At 47.5% G+C, this 19363-nt stretch overlaps 1 protein-coding gene across 1 annotated transcript in view; it reads left to right on the plus strand.

Annotated features, from left to right (window-relative positions):
- The window catches only part of si:dkey-3d4.3 (leucine-zipper-like transcriptional regulator 1), a 70223-nt gene that overhangs the window by 29301 nt on the left and 21559 nt on the right, over nucleotides 1-19363 (plus strand). The window contains exons 3-5 of the mRNA XM_038790306.1: nucleotides 508-590; nucleotides 1997-2075; nucleotides 15442-15491. Of these exons, the coding sequence (XP_038646234.1) occupies nucleotides 508-590; nucleotides 1997-2075; nucleotides 15442-15491 (212 nt within the window). The remainder of the gene's footprint in view (nucleotides 1-507; nucleotides 591-1996; nucleotides 2076-15441; nucleotides 15492-19363) is intronic.

A 19363-nucleotide genomic window follows, 5' to 3' on the forward strand; every position in this document is an offset into this window, starting at 1 on the left:
AGCGCGAGCGGGCCCCCGGGGTCCTGGGGGGGGGGGGGGCGCGGGGCGATCGGACCCCGGGGGGTGCCCCCACGGTGGCCTGGCCGGCAATCGGGGCCCACCGATCGGCGGGCGGGCCAGTGCCGTGGGGTCACTCTTTTTCTTCCGCCCCCGTCACGGCCTCCACCATGATGGAGGCGGAAGAGAATCCCCCAGCGCGCATGCGCCGGTGGTGACGTCAGCGGCAGCTGACGCACCAGCGCATGCGCGAACCGGCGAAGGCCTTCCGGCCAGCCCCGGCGCCGGGCGGCTGGCGTCAAAGGCCGCTGGCGCTGGTTTTGCCACCAGTCGGCGTGGCGCCAACCACTCCGGCGCGGGCCTAGCCCCGCGGGCCGACGTCGGAGTGGTTGGTGCCACTCCGCTCCGCCGGGACCCCCCGCCACGCTGGGTAGGGGAGAATCCCGGCCCCTGTTCTTCTTCCCAATGAGAATGCATTGCAATGCCAGTTGATGCCTTTTTATTTTTCAGCTCAGAATGATTGGGAGGAGCTGGATGATGTGGCTGGGACTGCGCCAGAAGAATTGGAAGAGCCCTCATTGGTCGCCCATGAAGTAAGAACCGAGTGGATGCTATCCAATACCTTTTGTTAAAGGTGCAGCAGTTGTTAGATCAGATTGGGTGTCATCCGTGTGGGTTATGTTAAAAATGTTTTGACGTGGCTAGTTTAAAATGTGTTGACGCTGGCCCAAAATAGTTTTCTTGCCCCAGGCGCAACAACGGGGGAGTGGCAGGATGTGGCTTCATGTCTGCAATTCCGTAAGCAGACAGATAATATTCTGGTCTATGATGGCATAAGGAGGGAATGACTGGAGGCGTACATAATTCCTTGAAGAAATATCTGGTTAGCTATTGAATATTTACAGAGGGTGCTAGCAAGTGGGCTCCACTGGGTTAGTGGACAAGAGGGATTTGCTACACGGGCTGATTAATGGCAAAGTTTGCAAATATTTGACATTCCTGTTGTTATATCATAGATCTGAAGTGATCTGATTGTTGCACAGTGGGAGGATATGATGTCGATGAGGAATATTCTTTTGGGTCCCCAGCTCCAAATGCATCTGAATGCTCTGAACCGGAGCGAAGTTATAGGAATCCTTTCCAAACCACTGGTTAGGCCTCAGCTGGACTATTTTGTCTGATTCTGGGCAGCAAGGATGTCTAAACCATGGAGAGGGTGCAGAGGAGATTTACCAGACTGGTACCCGAGATGAGGGACTCCCGTTATGTGGATGAGGGGCTTTGATGGGGCAGTGAAACTGGTTCCACTGGCAGGAACCAGATTTAAGATAATTTGGGGAGGGGTGAGAAATGGGGCGAAGATTTGCTGTGCAGTGAGTTTTGTTATGTAGCAATTTGGAATGCACTTCCTAAAGGAGTGGCCAAAGTAAGTCCAGTAGTAACATTCAAAGAGGTATTGAATACATGCTTGAAAAGGAGAACTTTGTAGGGCTGTGGGGTAAGAGCAGGGAAGTAAGACTAATTGAATACCAATAGCTCCTTCACAAAGTGGGCACAGGCACAAAGGTAAAGTGACCTTCTTCAATACAGTGTGATCCCAATGGCTGTCATGCCTGACATTTATTTATTTTAAAATTTAAAGTACCCAATTCTTTCTTTTTTCCAATGAAGGGGCAATTTAGCATGGCTAATCCACCTACCCTGCACATCTTTGGGTTATGGGGGTGAGACCCACGCAGACACGGGGAGAATGTGCAAAATCCACACGCACAGTGACCCTGTGCCGGGATCGAACCCAGGTCGTTGGCGCTGTGAGGCAGCAGTGCTAACCACTGCACCACCATGCTGCCCAGTTGCCTGACATTTCTGGCCAGATGGGACAGCCTTGCCAAGAGTTGGATGTGTTTTGAAAATGTTGAGAAAATGAAATGTGCTAAAAGTTTGGCATAAGTTATTTTGTGTTGAAGTTTTCAAATCATTTTGTGTTTTATTTTGGAAGGGAATGATCTACGTGTTTGGTGGAATGATGGACTCTGCTTATACCCAGGGGAAAACACCTCTCTGGATCTATGATATTGGTAAGAGAAATGTATTGCTGGAGTTGCATTGCCAGCATGTTTGACTCACAGCCTCTCGGTCTTTGGATTAGATTTCCATCTGTTCGACCCTGGCGGACTAAAATATCACCTGGAAAGTGCTACTTGTGGCAAGGGGGGATGAGTACTTTTGACATTTATTTGGAGAGATGGGATAAGAATGACTCCATAAGCTGGGGGAAAAGGTGGAAGCAATTTACCAATCGCGTTTGCACAAAAGCCTACAGTTTACCCGCAAGAAATAAGGAACTTGCAATTTGTGTCACAAATGTTCTGAAACGGTTACTGTTGTCTTGTAGGCCCATGGATAACCGATGTTTAATGTTGCAAAACCATGGCACATTGAACATATTGCAGCCAATAATAGAGTTTGAGTCACAGTGGTTTATTTTATAGCCAGGCTGATCTACAAATGATTGTATTTGACAATGAAAGGTCAGCCTGATTATAATTTTTTCAAAACACATTTTTCAATGCTTTCAACATTCTCTTGAGAAATCTTATCTCTCCCCCCCCCCCCCCCCCCCCCCCCCTCCCCCCCACACATACACAGACACACACACTATAACTGCACTGCCTCATTGGTTGACTTGGTTTAGATTTTGCTTTAACATCACGGCGAATATTTATGGTAAAGATGCCTCTATGATTTTGACCCAAAGTCCACGTCAGACACATCCAGTGTCAGGGGCAGAAAAATGGCTGCAATTTAAAACTCTTCCTAATCAGCCTCAACCACACAACTGGCGTCTCGGAAGGGCTCTGGGGTTTCATCTTTCCTTTTTCCACCAGCAATTCATAAAGCCTTTCTGAATAAAAATGTTCTTGAGTCTAGACTGAATTTAATGAGAATTCTAGAATTGATAGCTAATCAATCTCCTGCCCCTACTGCTGTCCAACATGCTGCCCATTGGCAGTTCCCAGTTTATTAATAGCCGGGGAACTTTATAATTCTGGCATCGCTTTCTCCCCCTTTAATTGGCTAGGGTTCAAGTTAAAATGCCAGTATCAAATTTACCTCCCTCTTCACATTTTCCCTCAGCCTTTATTTTTCCATCTTAAATTACAGGGGTTTCCACAGTAGAGGTAAGTGATGCATGGCTGAAGTTATTATTGATTGCAGTTAAAATGTCATCACTTCCATTTACTGTTGAAAATCCAAATAAGAATCAAATAAGCAAGGAGTTAGATGACATCCGCGCCACAATACAGTTACTTCTTGGGAACATTCTAACAGTAATCACCACCAGACTTGCTGCAGCGAGTGTATGTTATAGTTTGGGAAAATATTAGTGATTAATGAATTCCTGCATGGTTATTCCCTTTGCCAAAAAAAAAGAAGTTGGGAGCATTCTCTTGTGTATTCAGTATGTGTATTGGGAAGATGGAACATTTTTCAATTTAAGTTATTCACTGTTGGTGTCAAATAATTCCAGCACAGACATTGCTTTCCGCAGCAATGTCAAATATGGTCGTGGAAATCAGGAGCTCTTCTCTCATCACACATACCAAAACATCTCACATCAAAGACAAAGTTCTTGAGGCATAAAAGCTCAGCAGTAAATTTCAAAAAGGCACAGGATGCAAACTTGAAAAGGAGAGATCGGGGCTGTCGGGTAAGAGCAAGGAAGTGACGGAGTCTGCACATTCTCCCCGTGTCTGCGTGGGTTTCCTCCGGATGCTTGAAGGGATAGTTATGCTGGAATTAATTAATCACTAATATTTTCCCAAAGGTGAATTGAAAATTTGAAAAGCTACTGATAATTATTTGTTCGGCGAGGGTATTAAGGGTGACTGAAGTGGGTAGATGGTGTTAAGATACAGATCAGCCGTGATCTAATTGAATGGTGCAGAAATCTTGAGGTGCCAAATGACGAGCCGGATTTTAAGGACAAGCCATAGCTTTCTTGCCCACTTTTACTTTTCCTGAGAGCTTTCAATTTGCCAAGTTGGAATTTGACCTCTTCAGCCCTAACCCACTATCATAAACACTAGACGACCATAATCACTTGTGTTGAGTGTTAACACAGATATGTAGAGGGTAAAACATATTTATTTCATGAGAATGACCAATTTCATGGATGCTTGCAGATTGATGCTAGCTTCAGGTGATAAAATTATACACAGCAAATACCAATTAAACTACATTAGGTAGTTTAAGGAATTGGATACATCAGAGCAGAGGGGCGTTCGGAATGATAATGGGTAAAGCTGTTCATTTGTTCAATGAATCAGCAACTTAGGGGCATAATTTAAGAAAGAACCATATAGCACAGGGCGTTCAGTCTATTGTGTGTGTGTCAGCACAATCCAAAGCTAATCATTGACCCCAGCTCTCTCCATTGTACCATATCTAAATTGTGAGAACTTGCTTTGGTTAAATGGCTAAACGAGAGATTTGAGTTTTAAATGATTGGTAATGAGGTAGAATTGGAAGATAAGCTGCAATTGCCGTCACTGCCGATACCTCTTTTTAAAAATCTCGGGATGAAGGCCCAGTTGAAAATTTGCTGACATCTGTGAAAGTTCAAAATGAGGAGATTTTCGGTCAGGTTAGGGCAGGGGTGGGCAAACTTTTCCGTGCAAGGGCCACATTCAGAAATTCACAATTTTAAAGGACCGCATAGTATATTAAGTAAAATAATTACTTCACCCGGTTATGATTCTGGGCGCCTCATATAGAACATAGAACATAGAACAGTACATGCGGCCTGCGGGCCGTAGTTTGCCCACCCCTGGGTTAGGGGATGGAGCACCGGGGCAGAATAAAGTGCCCAGAATTTGCAGTCTCACTCAGCGTCGCAGCAATTTCAAGAATGGTAATCGGAGAGTATGTTTGTGCATTCTGAGTACTGTTCCCAGAGGGTGGTGGGAGGCGAGGACCCGCTGCCTGAGAGGGTGGTGGAGCAGAGGCCCTCATAATATTAAAGAAGTATTTAGAAGTTCACTTGCGATGTCAAACCATATAAGGTTATGGACTATGTGCTGGAAATTTTGTTTAGAGTGGTTAGGTGGTTGATTTTGACCACAATAGACGTGATGGGCCAAAGGGCCTTTTCTATGCTGTAGACCTCTGACTATTTCAGAGGACAGTTAAGAGTCAACCACATTGCTGTGGGTCTGGAGTCACATGTAGGCCAGACCGGGTAAGGACGGCAGATTTCCTTCCCAAGAGGACATTAGCGAACTAGATGGGTTTTTGCTACAATCAATGATAGTTGTCATGGCTACAGTTAATCCCAGATTTATTAATTGAATTTAAATTCCGCCAGCTGCCATTGGTGGGATTTGATACCTTGTTGCCAGAGCATTAACCTGGGCCTCTGGTTTACTACATTACTAGTACCATCGCCCCTGAACTATGCATCCGACTCCTGACATGCTAGTGAGAGAAAATACTTCACAATGTTAAAACCCCTGCCTCCAAGGGCAACACAGTAGCACAAGTGGCTAGCACTGTGGCTTCACTGCAGCAGGGTCCCAGGTTCGATTCTCCGCTGTTTCACTGTCTGTGCGGAGTCTGCAAGTTCTCCCCGTGTCTGAGTGGGTTTCCTCCGGGTGCACCGGTTTCCTCCCACAGCCCAAAGACATGCAGGTTAGGTGGATTGGCCATGCTAAATTGCCCATAGTGACCAAAAAGGTTAGGAAGGGTTATTGGGTTACGGGGATAGGGTTGGGCTGTGGGAGGAAACCGGTGCACCCGGAGGAAACAGCGGAGAATCGAACCTGGGATAGGGTGGAAGTGAGGGCTTAAGTGGGTCGGTGCAGACTCGTTGGGCCGAATGGCCTTCTGCACTGTATGTTCTATGTATGTTTATTACCAAACAGTTGATGGGTGAGATTAGGTGATTTTCTTTCATGCCGGGTTGTGAGGAGATGGACTTCTCTATCAGAAACAGTGATGGAAACGGACCTCCTGTTAGCTTTTAGATGGGAAATAGATAACTGCTGGGAAATAGATAACTGGATTTTTTGTTTTAAATAAAAAGGATGCAAGGAAATAAGTGGAAAAAGAGTCGAAGTGGGTAGCTAGTGTGATGGGCTGAATGGCCTCCCTATGTGCTGTTGAATTCTCCAATTGTACCTGCTAGTTCCTAATGTTGAAATTTAGCCACTCATTGAAGGGTTTTTTTTGCTTATAGAAACATAGAAAATAGGTGCAGGACCACGCCATTCGGTCCTTCAAGCCTACACCACCATTCAATATGATCATGGCTGATCGTGCAAATTCTGTATCCCACTCTGCTTTCTCTCCTTACCCCTTGATCTCTTTAGCCGCAAGGGCCACGTCCAGCTCGGTCTTGAATATATCCAATGAACTGACCCCTACAGCTTTCTGAGGTAGAGAATTCCACAAGTTCACAACTCTCTGAGAGAAGAAGGGCGCGATTCTCCGAAAGGGAGACAAAGTCCTGACGCCGGAATGAAAACCGGAGTGTTTCACTCCGGCGTCGGAGCCCGCACCCAGCCCCCTATTCTCTCGCTCCCAGGGGGTTAGGAGCGGGGCCGCGGCTTTTACGCGTGCTGGGCCTTGACGCCACGTAAAAAGCAGCGCCGCGTAAATGATGTGGCCAGTGTCGCGTAGATGATGTCACCCCCGCATGCGCGGGTTGGACGGCACCAACCCGTGCACGCGTGGATGCCGTCCTCCCCGAGGCCGCCCCGCAAGAAGATGGCGGATGGATCTTGAGGGGCGTTGGAAGAAAGGGCCAGGCCCCATCGGATGCCCCCTCCGGTGAAGGAACCCCCCCCCCCCCCAAAGACAGCCCCCCCTCCCAGCGTTCCAGCACAGTTCCCGCCGGCAGTGACCAGATGTGGACGGCGCCAGCGAGACTGTCAGGTTTTTCGCCGGCGAGCGCCGAATCTCTGAGCGGCCCGGGGGGGGGGGGGGGGGTGGCACGACTCACGCGGCGCCCCAGCGATTCTCCCACACGGCGTTTGGGGGGGGGGGGGCGGGGGGAGAGAATACTGCCAGAAGTTCTTCCTCATCTCAGTCCTGAATAGCTTCCCCCTTATTCTTAAACTGTGTCCCCCAGTTCTGGGTGTCCCCAACCATCGGGAACATTTATCTCGGATCTAGCCTGTCCAGTCCCATCAGGATTTTCTATGTTTCTATGAGAACCCCACTCATTCTTCTAAACTCCAGTGAGTACAAGCCCAGTCGATCCAGTCTTTCTCCATATGTCAGTCCTGCCATCCCAGGAATTAGTCTGGTGAACCTTCGCGGGACCCCCTCAATAGCAAGAATGTCCTTCCTCAAACTAGGAGACCAAAACTGCACACAGTACTCAAGGTGTGGCCTCCCCAAGGCCCTGTATAACTACAGCAAGACTACACATAAGTGTACTTTACCTGAATGCTCGTAGTATTCGGAATAAAGTAAATGAGTTGGTGGCACAAATCATCGTAAATGACTATGATTTAGTGGCCATTACTGAAACATGGTTAAAGGATGGTCACGACTGGGAGTTAAATATCCGAGGGTATCAAACTATTCGGAAGGACAGAGTGGATGGTAAGGGAGGTGGTGTTGCTCTGTTATTTAAGGATGACATCCGGGCAATAGTAAGGGATGACATCGGTGCTATGGAGGATAAGGTTGAATCCATTTGGGTGGAAATCAGGAATAGTAAGGCGAAAAAGTCACTGATAGGAGTAGTCTATCGGCCACCAAACAGTAACGTTATGGTGGGGCAGGCAATAAACAAAGAAATAACTGATGCATGTAGAAATGGTACAGCAGTTATCATGGGGGATTTTAATCTACATGTCGATTGGTTTAACCAGGTCGGTCAAGGCAACCGTGAGGAGGAGTTTATAGAATGTATCCGCGATAGTTTCCTAGAACAGTATGTAATGGAACCTACGAGGGAACAAGCGGTCCTAGATCTTGTCCTGTGTAATGAGACAGGATTGATTCATGATCTCATAGTTAGGGATCCTCTCGGAAGGAGCGATCACAATATGGTGGAATTTAAAATACAGATGGAGGGTGAGAAAGTAAAATCAAATACTAGTATTTTGTGTTTAAACAAAGGAGATTACAAGGGGATGAGAGAAGAACTAGCTAAGGTAGACTGGGAGCTAAGACTTTATGGTGGAACAGTTGAGGAACAGTGGAGAACCTTCCAAGCGATTTTTCACAGTGCTCAGCAAAGGTTTATACCAACAAAAAGGAAGGACGGAAGAAAGAGGGAAAATCGACCGTGGATATCTAAGGAAATAAGGGAGAGTATCAAATTGAAGGAAAAAGCATATAAAGTGGCAAAGATTGCTGGGAGATTAGAGGACTGGGAAATCTTTAGGGGGCAACAGAAAGCTACTAAAAAAGCTATAAAGAAGAGTAAGATAGAGTATGAGAGTAAACTTGCTCAGAATATAAAAACAGACAGTAAAAGTTTTTACAAATATATAAGACAAAAAAGAGTGGATAAGGTAAATATTGGTCCTTTAGAGGATGAGAAGGGAGTTTTAATAATGGGAAATGAGGAAATGGCTGAGGAACTGAACAGGTTTTTTGGGTCGGTCTTCACAGTGGAAGACACAAATAACATGCCAGCGACTGATAGAAATGAGGCTATGACAGGTGAGGACCTTGAGAGGATTGTTATCACTAAGGAGGGAGTGATGGGCAAGCTAATGGGGCTAAAGGTAGACAAGTCTCCTGGCCCTGATGGAATGCTTCCCAGAGTGCTAAAAGAGATGGCTAGGGAAATTGCAGATGCACTAGTGATAATTTACCGAAATTCACTAGACTCTGGGGTGGTCCCGGTGGATTGGAAATTAGCAAACGTGACGCCACTGTTTAAAAAAGGAGGTAGGCAGAAAGCAGGAAATTATAGGCCAGTGAGTTTAACTTCGGTAATAGGGAAGATGCTGGAATCTATCATCAAGGAAGAAATTGCGAGGCATCTGGATAGAAATTGTCCCATTGGGCAGACGCAGCATGGGTTCGTTAAAGGCAGGTCATACCTAACTAATTTAGTGGAATTTTTTGAGGACATTACCAGTGCAGTAGATAACGGGGAGCCGATGGATGTGGTATATCTGGATTTCCAGAAAGCCTTTGACAAGGTGCCACACAAAAGGTTGCTGCATAAGATAAAGATGCATGGCATTAAGGGTAAAGTAGTAGCATGGATAGAGGATTGGTTAATTAATAGAAAGCAAAGAGTTGGGATAAATGGGTGTTTCTCTGGTTGGCAATCAGTAGCTAGTGGTGTCCCTCAGGGATCCGTGTTGGGCCCACAATTGTTCACAATTTACATTGATGATTTGGAGTTGGGGACCAAGGGCAATGTGTCCAAGTTTGCAGATGACACTAAGATGAGTGGTAAAGCGAAAAGTGCAGAGGATACTGGAAGTCTGCAGAGGGATTTGGATAGGTTAAGTGAATGGGCTAGGGTCTGGCAGATGGAATACAATGTTGACAAATGTGAGGTTATCCATTTTGGTAGGAATAACAGCAAACGGGATTATTATTTAAACGATAAAATATTAAAGCATGCCGCTGTTCAGAGAGACTTGGGTGTGCTAGTGCATGAGTCACAGAAGGTTGGTTTACAAGTGCAACAGGTGATTAAGAAGGCAAATGGAATTTTGTCCTTCATTGCTAGAGGGATGGAGTTTAAGACTAGGGAGGTTATGTTGCAATTGTATAAGGTGTTAGTGCGGCCACACCTGGAGTATTGTGTTCAGTTTTGGTCTCCTTACTTGAGAAAGGACGTACTGGCGCTGGAGGGTGTGCAGAGGAGATTCACTAGGTTAATCGCAGAGCTGAAGGGGTTGGATTATGAGGAGAGGTTGAGTAGACTGGGACTGTACTCGTTGGAATTTAGAAGGATGAGGGGGGATCTTATAGAAACATTTAAAATTATGAAGGGAATAGATAGGATAGATGCGGGCAGGTTATTTCCACTGGCGGGTGACAGCAGAACTAGGGGGCATAGCCTCAAAATAAGGGGAAGTAGATTTAGGACTGAGTTTAGGAGGAACTTCTTCACCCAAAGGGTTGTAAATCTATGGAATTCCTTGCCCAGTGAAGCAGTTGAGGCTCCTTCATTACATGTTTTTAAGGTAAAGATAGATAGTTTTTTGAAGAATAAAGGGATTAAGGGTTATGGTGTTCGGGCCGGAAAGTGGAGCTGAGTCCACAAAAGATCAGCCATGATCTAATTGAATGGCGGAGCAGGCTCGAGGGGCCAGATGGCCTACTCCTGCTCCTAGTTCTTATGTTCTTATAAGACTCCTATACTCAAATCCTCTCGCTATGAAGGCCGGCATGCCATTAGCTTTCCTCACTGCCTGCTGTACCTGAATGCTAACCTTCAGTGACTGTTCCACTATGACACCCAGGTCTCGTTGCACTTCCCCTTTTCCTAAACTGTCACCATTCAGATAATAATCTGCCTTCCTGTTTTTAGCATTGAAGTGGATAACCTCACATTTACCCACATTATATTGTATTTGCCAAGTATTTTCCCACCCAGCCAGCCTGTCCAATTCACCCAGCAGCCTCTTTGCATCCTTCTCACAGCACATACTGCCACCCAGCATAGTGCCATCTGCAAATTTGGAGAAATTGCACGCAATTCCTGCGTCCAAATCATGAATGTATATTATGAAGAGCTGGGGTCCCAGCACCGAACCCTGCAGTACCCCACTAGCCACAGTCTGCCACTCTGAAAAGGACCCGCTTATTCCCTCTCTCTGCTTCCTGTCTGCCAAACAATTCTCTATCCACTTCAATACATTACCCCCAATACCATGAGCTTTAATTTTTCTCACTAATCTCTTGCGTGGGACTTGTCAAAAGCCTTTTGAAAGTCCAGATAGAAAAAATCCACTGATTCATCCTTACAATAATCTTAATTATTGTCACAAGTAGGCTTACATTAATACTGCAATGAAGTTACTGTGTAAGTCCCCCTCTTGTCCACTCTACTGGTCACATCCTCAAAAATTCCAGAAGATTAATCTAGCATGATTTCCCTTTAGTGAATCCATGCTGACTTGGACCGATCCTGTCCCCGTTTTCCAAATGCTCAGTTATTTCATCCTTAATAACTGACTCCAGCATTTTCCCCACCATCGATGTCAGGCTAACAGGTCTACTGCCTATCCACCTTCAACCCCTTAAGTATCCTTTTCCAGCTTATCCTAGCCAATGCACGTCTCATACTATCAAAATTAGTTTTCTCATGGTGCAGCCAGCTCCTCTGTTACTGACTTCAGGACACTGTGCAGCTGCCAGTATAACTCACGGCCAACTGAACGGCATCATAGGCGGGTGGGATTGAATTAACTTAACTCCTATCTTTGGAAGAATTCTTAGACTGCACAAGCATAGTCTCCGATTCTTGGAATGACTGCAATGCTGAGTGAGACTGCAAATTTCGGACACTTATTCTGCCACAATGGTGCATCACTGACCTGACTGAAAATCTCTTCATTTTGAACTTTAACGAGTGCCAGAAAATTCTGATCTGGGCCTCCGTTCTGTCACAGCAAGTTACCAGAAACGGATTGCAGAAGTGGTGACATTTGTATCGCTCAGTAATCATTAAATTCTACCTCATTTCGCAGCCATTTAAAACAAATATCAGGTCAGTTTCTCATTAGCCAGTTTGTCAAAGCAACTTCGCACAATTTTGCAAAGCACAAATATCTTGGGCGCGATTTTCCTGTACCCGACGGGGGTCCCGGCGGGACGGAGTGGCGTGAACCACTCCGGCACGGTCCGCCCCAAAGGTGCGGAATCCACACCTTTAGGGGCTAGGCCGGCACCGGAGTGGCTTGCGCTTCGCTGGCCGGCGTGGAAGGCCTTTAGCACCACGCCAGCCGGGGCTGAAGGGACTCCGCCGACCAGCGCGGGTCCGTGCCTGTGCGGGAGCGTCAACGTCATTCCCGCGCAGGGGGGTTCACCTACGCGTCGGCCATCGCGGAGGCTGACACGGCCAGTGCGTAGGAAAGGGTGCCCCCACGGCACAGGCCCGCCCACGAATCGGTGGGGCCTGATCACGGGCTAGTCCACCATGGGGGCACCCCCCAGGGCCAGATCGCCCCGTGCCCCCGCAGGACCCCGGAGCCCGCCCGCGCCGCCAGGTCCTGCCGGTAAGGGACATAGTCTGATCTACGCTGGCGGGACTGGTAAAGAACCAGCGGGACTTTGGCCCATCGCGGGTCGGAGAATCGCCGAGGGGGAGCTGCTGCGTGCGGCCGCCGACCAGCGCGGCGTGATTCCCGCCCCCGCCGAATCTCCGGTGCCGGAGTATTCGGCGGCCGGCGGGGGCGGGATTCACGCCACCCCCCCCCCCCCCCCCCCCCCCCCCCCCCGGCGATTCTCCGACCCGATGGCGGGGCCGTAGAATCCCGCCCCTTAGTTCCATCTGAACGCTTGTCAATTGGTGGATCATATTCATTGCCTTTATGTAACTGCCTCAAAAGGCAGATACTTGGGGTTCTTCAAAAATTAACTCCTAAGAAATCTTCTGATGGGCAGCACGGTGGTGAGCACTGCTGCCTCACAGTGCCAGGGACCTGGGTTCAATTCTGGCCTTGGGCGACTGACTGTGTGGAGCTTGCACGTTCCCCCCGTGTCTGCGAGGGTTTCCTCCGGGTACTCGGGTATCCTCACACAGTCCGAAGATTTGCAGGTTATGTGGATTGGCCATGCTAAATTGTTCCTTAGTGTCCAAACATGTACAGGTTAGGTTGGGTTGTGGGGCTAGTGCGGAGAAGTGGGCCTAGAGAGAGTGCTCTTTCAGAGGTTTGGTGCAGACCCAATGGGCTGAGTGGCCTCCTTCTGCACTATAGGAATTCTATGATTAGACCACAAGACATAAGAGCAGAATTAGGCCATTAGGCCCATCGAATCTGCTCCGCCATTTGATCATTGCTGATATGTTCCTTATTCCCATTCTCCTGCCTTCTCTCCATGACCCCTAAACCCCTTATTAATCAAGAAATCCCTAATCAAGAACACCAGATTTGTGTTTGGGGTGCTGTTACCTCCAGGGCTATAGACCGAGCTGGAAGGTTGAATTAGAAGAGTTATTTCTTAGAACATAAGAACTAGGAGCAGGAGTAGGCAATTTAGCCTCTAGAGCCTGCTCCACCATTCAATACGATCATGGCTAATCTCATCCTGGCCTCCTCTCCATTGTCCTGCCCCTTCTCCATAATCCTTCAACCCATTACCAATTAAAAATCTTTCTAACTGCTCCTTGGATTTACTGACTGTCCCAGCATCCACTGCACTCTGGGGTGACGATTCCACAGATTCATGATCTTTTGGGAGAAGTAATTTCTCCTCGTCTCTGTTTTAAATCTGTTGCTTCTTAACCTGAGACTATGACCTCTCATTCTAGAATGTCTAGAAAGGAAGCATCCGCTCCACGTCTATTTTATCCATCACCTAACATACCTCAATTTGACCTCTCCTCATTCTTCTAAACTCAAGACACCATAGGCCTAAATTGCTTGATCTCTTCATGATACAAACCCCTCGGGCAGAATTCTCCGCCAGGCCCGACGCCGTCGTGAAACCCGGAGAGGTTCACGACGGCATCGGAGGCCGCTCCTGGCCCCCTATTCTCCCCCCGCTGGGGGGCTAGGAGGTCAGCCGCGCTGATGTCAGCCGCGCATGCGCAGGTTGGCCGGCGCCAACCCGCGCATGCACGGTTGCCGTTTTCCCCTCCGCTGCCCCGCAAGACGTGGCGGCTTGATCTTGTGGGGCAGTGGAGGGGAAAGAATGCGTCCCGTTGAGACGCCGGCCCGACGATCGGTGGGCACCGATCGCGGGCCAGTCCCCTACCGAGCACGGTCGTGGTGCTCACTCCCCTCTCCGCCCCCCACAAGCCACAAAACAGCTGCTGGCGCCATGTTCAAGCCGGCAGCGACCAGGTGTGGCTGCCGCCGGTGTGAACCGGTCGGGAACGGCCGGCCGCTCGGCCCATCCGGGTCGGAGAATCGCACGGCGGCCCGCAATTCTCCGAGCGGTGTGTCGCAAAAAGCAACACGCCATTTTGGGGGGGGGGGAGAATCGCGGGGGGTGCCAGAGCGTGCCGCTCTGGCACCTCCCGCGATTCTCCCACCCGGCGTGGGAGCGGAGAATCGCGCCCCTCATCTCTGGAATCAATCTAGTGAACCTCCTCTGAACAGCCTTCAATGGCACTGCATCTTTCCTCGAAACTGTGCACAATATTCCAGGTGCGGTCTCACCTCAATGCCTTGTACAATTGCAACAACACTTACTCACCTTTATACTCTATTCCTTTATCTATAAATAACAACATTCCATTTGCTTTCTTTATTACCTGCTGTACCTGCATGCTAGTTTTCTGCGACTCATACCCCAGATCTCACCCCACCTGCCTCATAAAACACATTGGGACATTTCAGTCAGTGCAAGCTGTAGACTGGACATGATGCATGAAAATGTATCTGAAAAATACACTACATCAATTATCCCATGAATTCTGAAAGCTCAGGCTGGAAGCTTAAATGAACACAGCCATTGAGCAACAAGATTTTTGGAAGAAAATATCTTCTTTCTGTTAGTCATGGTTCACATGTGGAGAAAACAAAGGGTGAATTCTTTTGTATTTCTAAGCATGTGCTGTTCTTCTGTAGTAACTGGAAAATGATTAAGCTTCCAAGCCAAGGGTCAGTAATAAACTAAGCACAGGATAATTTTCCGTAAGTAACCTATTTGAGACTGTTGCAATGATTGAAATAATTGTCAACATGGGAAAAGTGCTTAAGATATAAAATCCACGGGCAGCATGGTGGCACAGTGGTTAGCATTGCTGCCTACGGCACTGAGGACCCGGGTTCGAATCCCAGCCCTGGGTCACGGTCCATGTGGAGTTTGCACGTTCTCCCTGTGTTTGCGTGGGTTTCACCCCCACAACCCAAAGATGTGCAGGTTAGGTGGATTGGCCAGGCTTCATTGCCCCTTAATTGGAAAAAAATAATTGGGTACTCTAAATTTATTTACAAAAAGATATAAAATCCATGTTGGCCTAATTGACAGCTGTAGTTTCCAGCACAAACCACTGTTTCAGTTTATTCGTTTTGCATGAAAATGTAAAAATAGAACAGAAAATAGATATGAGATCTAACATGATGGGGAAGTCAGCAAGCTTGCCATTGGGTGCGGAATGAATCCTAAGAGCTTGCACAATCTTGTTTCGTTTGAGTGGAATTTTTTCTCAGCCACTTTTATCCAAATTCGCAATGAAAGACATCATTTTGTGACTGACAGACTCGGTTAACCACCCTCTTGTGGTTCACAAAAGCAGCTACAAGTGATGCTGGAGTTTAACAAAGGTTCTGTCTCTAACAGGCGGTGTGAGGTGGACTCGGTGGCAGAAGACGGTTTTAAGCGAGGTCACGGTAAGAATGTTTGCTCATTCTGTGTGAGGGAGGGTGTGGCTATTTACATTTACTTTTCTAATGAGTTGCTAGATGTTGCCCTCCAGGTCGACGTAGATGGCCCCACGGCATAGTTTTGGTGAAGAGCAAGGAAGTTCTCCCAGCATCCCAACCAATATTTAACCCATAGCACTTAAAACAGCCGTACCTAGCCATTATCACATGACTGTGGGAGCTTGCCGTGCACAAACTGGCTGCCACTTTCTGCATTACACTTCAAAAAAGGAGATCTTTGGTTGTAAAGTGCTTCGGAACGTCTGCTGGTCATGAACGGTGCCATATAAATGAAAGTCCTGTTTCTTTTACCTGAAGCCAAATCTTGCAGTCTTAATAAAAGAGAATTACTGCGGATGCTGGAATCTGAAACGAAAGGAAAAATGGTGGAAAATCTCAGCAGGTCTGGCAGCATCTGTAGGGAGAGAAAAGAGCTAACGTTTTGAGTCCAGTGACTCTTTGTCAACTTTGACTCGAAACATTAGCTCTTTTCTCTCCCTACAGATGCTGCCATACCTGCTGAGATTTTCCAGCATTTAGTCCTGCTGTCTTAATATCGTGCCCTAGTTACTGAACTAGCAAAATTCGCAGCCCATTTGGTAGCACAGTGGTTACAAAGAACAAAGAAAAGCACAGCACAGGAACAGGCCCTTCGGCCCTCCAAGCCCGTGCCGACCATGCTGCCCATCTAAACTAAAATCTTCTACACTTCCTGTGTCCGTATCCCTCTATTCCCATCCTATTCATGTATTTGTCAAGATGCCCCTTAAATGTCACTATAGTCCCTGCTTCCACCACCTCCTCCGGCAGCGAGTTCCAGGCACCCACTACCCTCTGTGGGGAAAAAAACTTGCCTCGTACATCTCCTCTAAACCTTGCCCCTCGCACCTTAAACCTATGCCCCCTAGTAATTGACCCCACTACCCTGGAGAAAAGCTTCTGACTATCCACTCTGTCTATGCCCCTCATAATTTTGTAGACCTCTATCAGGTCGCCCCTCAACCTCTGTCGTTCCAGTGAGAACAAACAGAGTTCATTCAACCGCTCCTCATAGCTAATGCCCTCCATACCAGGCAACCTCCTGGTAAATCTCTTCTGCACCCTCTCTAAAGCTTCCACATCCTCCTGGTAGTGTGGCGACCAGAATTGAACACTATACTCCAAGTGTGGCCTAACTAAGGTTCTATACAGCTGCAACTTGACTTGCCAATTCTTATACTCAATTTCCCGGCCAATGAAGGCAAGCATGCCGTATGCCTTCTTGACTACCTTCTCCACCTGTGTTGCCCCTTTCAGTGACCTGTGTTGCCCCTTTCAGTGACCTGTGGACTTGTAGACCTAGATCTCTCTGACTTTCAATACTCTTGAGCGTTCTACCATTCACTATATATTCCCTACCTGCATCAGACCTTCCAAAATGCATTACCTCACATTTGTCCGGATTAAACTCCATCTGCCATCTCTCCGCCCAAGTCTCCAAACGATCTAAATCCTGCTGTATCCTCTGACAGTCCTCATCGCTATCCGCAATTCCACCTACCTTTGTGTCGTCTGCAAACTTACTAATCAGACCAGTTACATTTTCCTCCAAATTATTTATATATACTAAGAACAGCAAAGGTCCCAGCACTGATCCCGGGGGAACACCACTAGTCACAGCCCTCCAATTAGAAAAGCACCCTTCCATTGCTACTCTCTGCTTTATATGACCTAGCCAGTTCTGTATCCACCTTGCCAGCTCACCCCTGATCTCGTGTGACTTCACCTTTTGTACCAGTCTACCATGAGGGACCTTGTCAAAGGCCTTACAGAAGTCGATGTAGACAACATTCACTGCCCTCCCTGCATCAATCATCTTTGTGACCTCTTCGAAAAACTCTATCAAGTTAGTGAGACATGACCTCCCCTTCACAAAACCATGCTGCCTCTCACTAATACGTCCATTTGCTTCCAAATGGGAGTAGATCCTGTCTCGAAGAATTCTCTCCAGTAATTTCCCTACCACTGATGTAAGGCTCACCGGCCTGTAGTTCCCTGGATTATCCTTGCTACCCTTTTTAAACAAAGGAACAACATTGGCTATTCTCCAGTCCTCCAGGACATCACCTGAAGACAGTGAGGATCTAAAGATTTCTGTCAAGGCCTCAGCAATTTCCTCTCGAGCTTCCTTCAGTATTCTGGGGTAGATCCCATCCAGCCCTGGGGACTTATCTACCTTAATATTTTTCAAGATGCCCAACACCTCATCTTTTTGGATCTCAATGTGACCCAGGCTATCTACACACCCTTCTCCAGACTCAACATCCACCAATTCCTTCTCTTTGGCGAATACTGATGCAAAGTATTCATTTAGTACCTCGCCCATTTCCTCTGGCTCCACACATAGATTCCCTTGCCTATCCTTCAGTGGGCCAACCCTTTCCCTGGCTACCCTCTTGCTTTTTATGTACGTGTAAAAAGCCTTGGGATTTTCCTTGACCCTATTTGCCAATGACTTTTCGTGACCTTTTCTAGCCCTCCTGACTCCTTGCTTAAGTTCCTTCCTACTTTCCTTATATTCCACACAGGCTTCGTCTGTTCCCAGCCTTCTAGCCCTGACAAATGCCACCTTTTTCCTTTTGATGAGGCCTACAATATCCCTCGTTATCCAAGGTTCCTGAAATTTGCCGTATTTATCCTTCTTCCGCACAGGAACATGCCGGTCCTGAATTCCTTTCAACTGACATTTGAAAACCTCCCACATGTCAGATGTTGATTTATCCTCAAACATCCTCCCCCAATGTAGGATTTTCAGTTCCCGCCTAATATTGTTATAATTAGCCTTCCCCCAATTTAGCACATTCACCCTAGGACCACTCTTATCCTTGTCCACCAGCACTTTAAAACTTACTGAATTATGGTCACTGTTCCCGAAATGCTCCCTGACTGAAACTTCGACCACCTGGCTGGGCTCATTCCCCAATACCAGGTCCAGCACAGCCCCTTCCCTGGTTGGACTGTCTACATATTGTTTTAAGAAGCCCTCCTGGATGCTCCTTACAAACTCTGCCCTGTCCAGGCCCCTGGCACTAAGTGAGTCCCAATCAATATTGGGGAAGTTGAAGTCTCCCATCACAACAACCCTGTTGTTTTTACTCATTTCCAAAATCTGTCTACCTGTTTGCTCCTCTATCTCCCGCTGGCTGTTGGGAGGCCTGTAGTAAACCCCCAATATTGTGATTGTACCCTTCTTATTCCTGATCTCTACCCATATAGCCTCGCTGCCCTCCGAGGTGTCCTCCCGTAGTACAGCTGTGATATTCTCCCTAACCAGTAGCGCAACTCCGCCACCCCTTTTACATCCCCCTCTATCCCGCCTGAAACATCTAAATCCTGGAACGTTTAGCTGCCAATCCTGTCCTTCCCTCAACCAGGTTTCTGTAATGGCAACAACATCATAGTTCCAAGTACTAATCCAAGCTCTACGTTCATCTGCCTTACCCGTAATACTTGCATTAAAACATATGCACTTCAGGCCACTAGACCCGCTGTTTTCAGCAACATCTCCCTGTCTGCTCTTCCTCTGAGCCACACTGGCCCTATTCCCTAGTTCTCCCTCAATGCTTCCACCTTCCGACCTATTGCTCCGGTACCCACCCCCCTGCCATACTAGTTTAAACCCTCCCATGTGACACTAGCAAACCTCGCGGACAGGATATTTATGCCTCTCCAGTTTAGATGCAACCCGTCCTTCTTATAACCTGCCCCGGAAGAGCTCCCAGTGGTCCAGATAACAGAAACCCTCCCTCCTACACCAGCTGTTTAGCCATGTGTTTAGCTGCTCTATCTTCCTATTCCTA

Source organism: Scyliorhinus canicula, chromosome 2, assembly GCF_902713615.1.
Source record: "Scyliorhinus canicula chromosome 2, sScyCan1.1, whole genome shotgun sequence".
Lineage (NCBI taxonomy): Eukaryota > Metazoa > Chordata > Chondrichthyes > Carcharhiniformes > Scyliorhinidae > Scyliorhinus > Scyliorhinus canicula.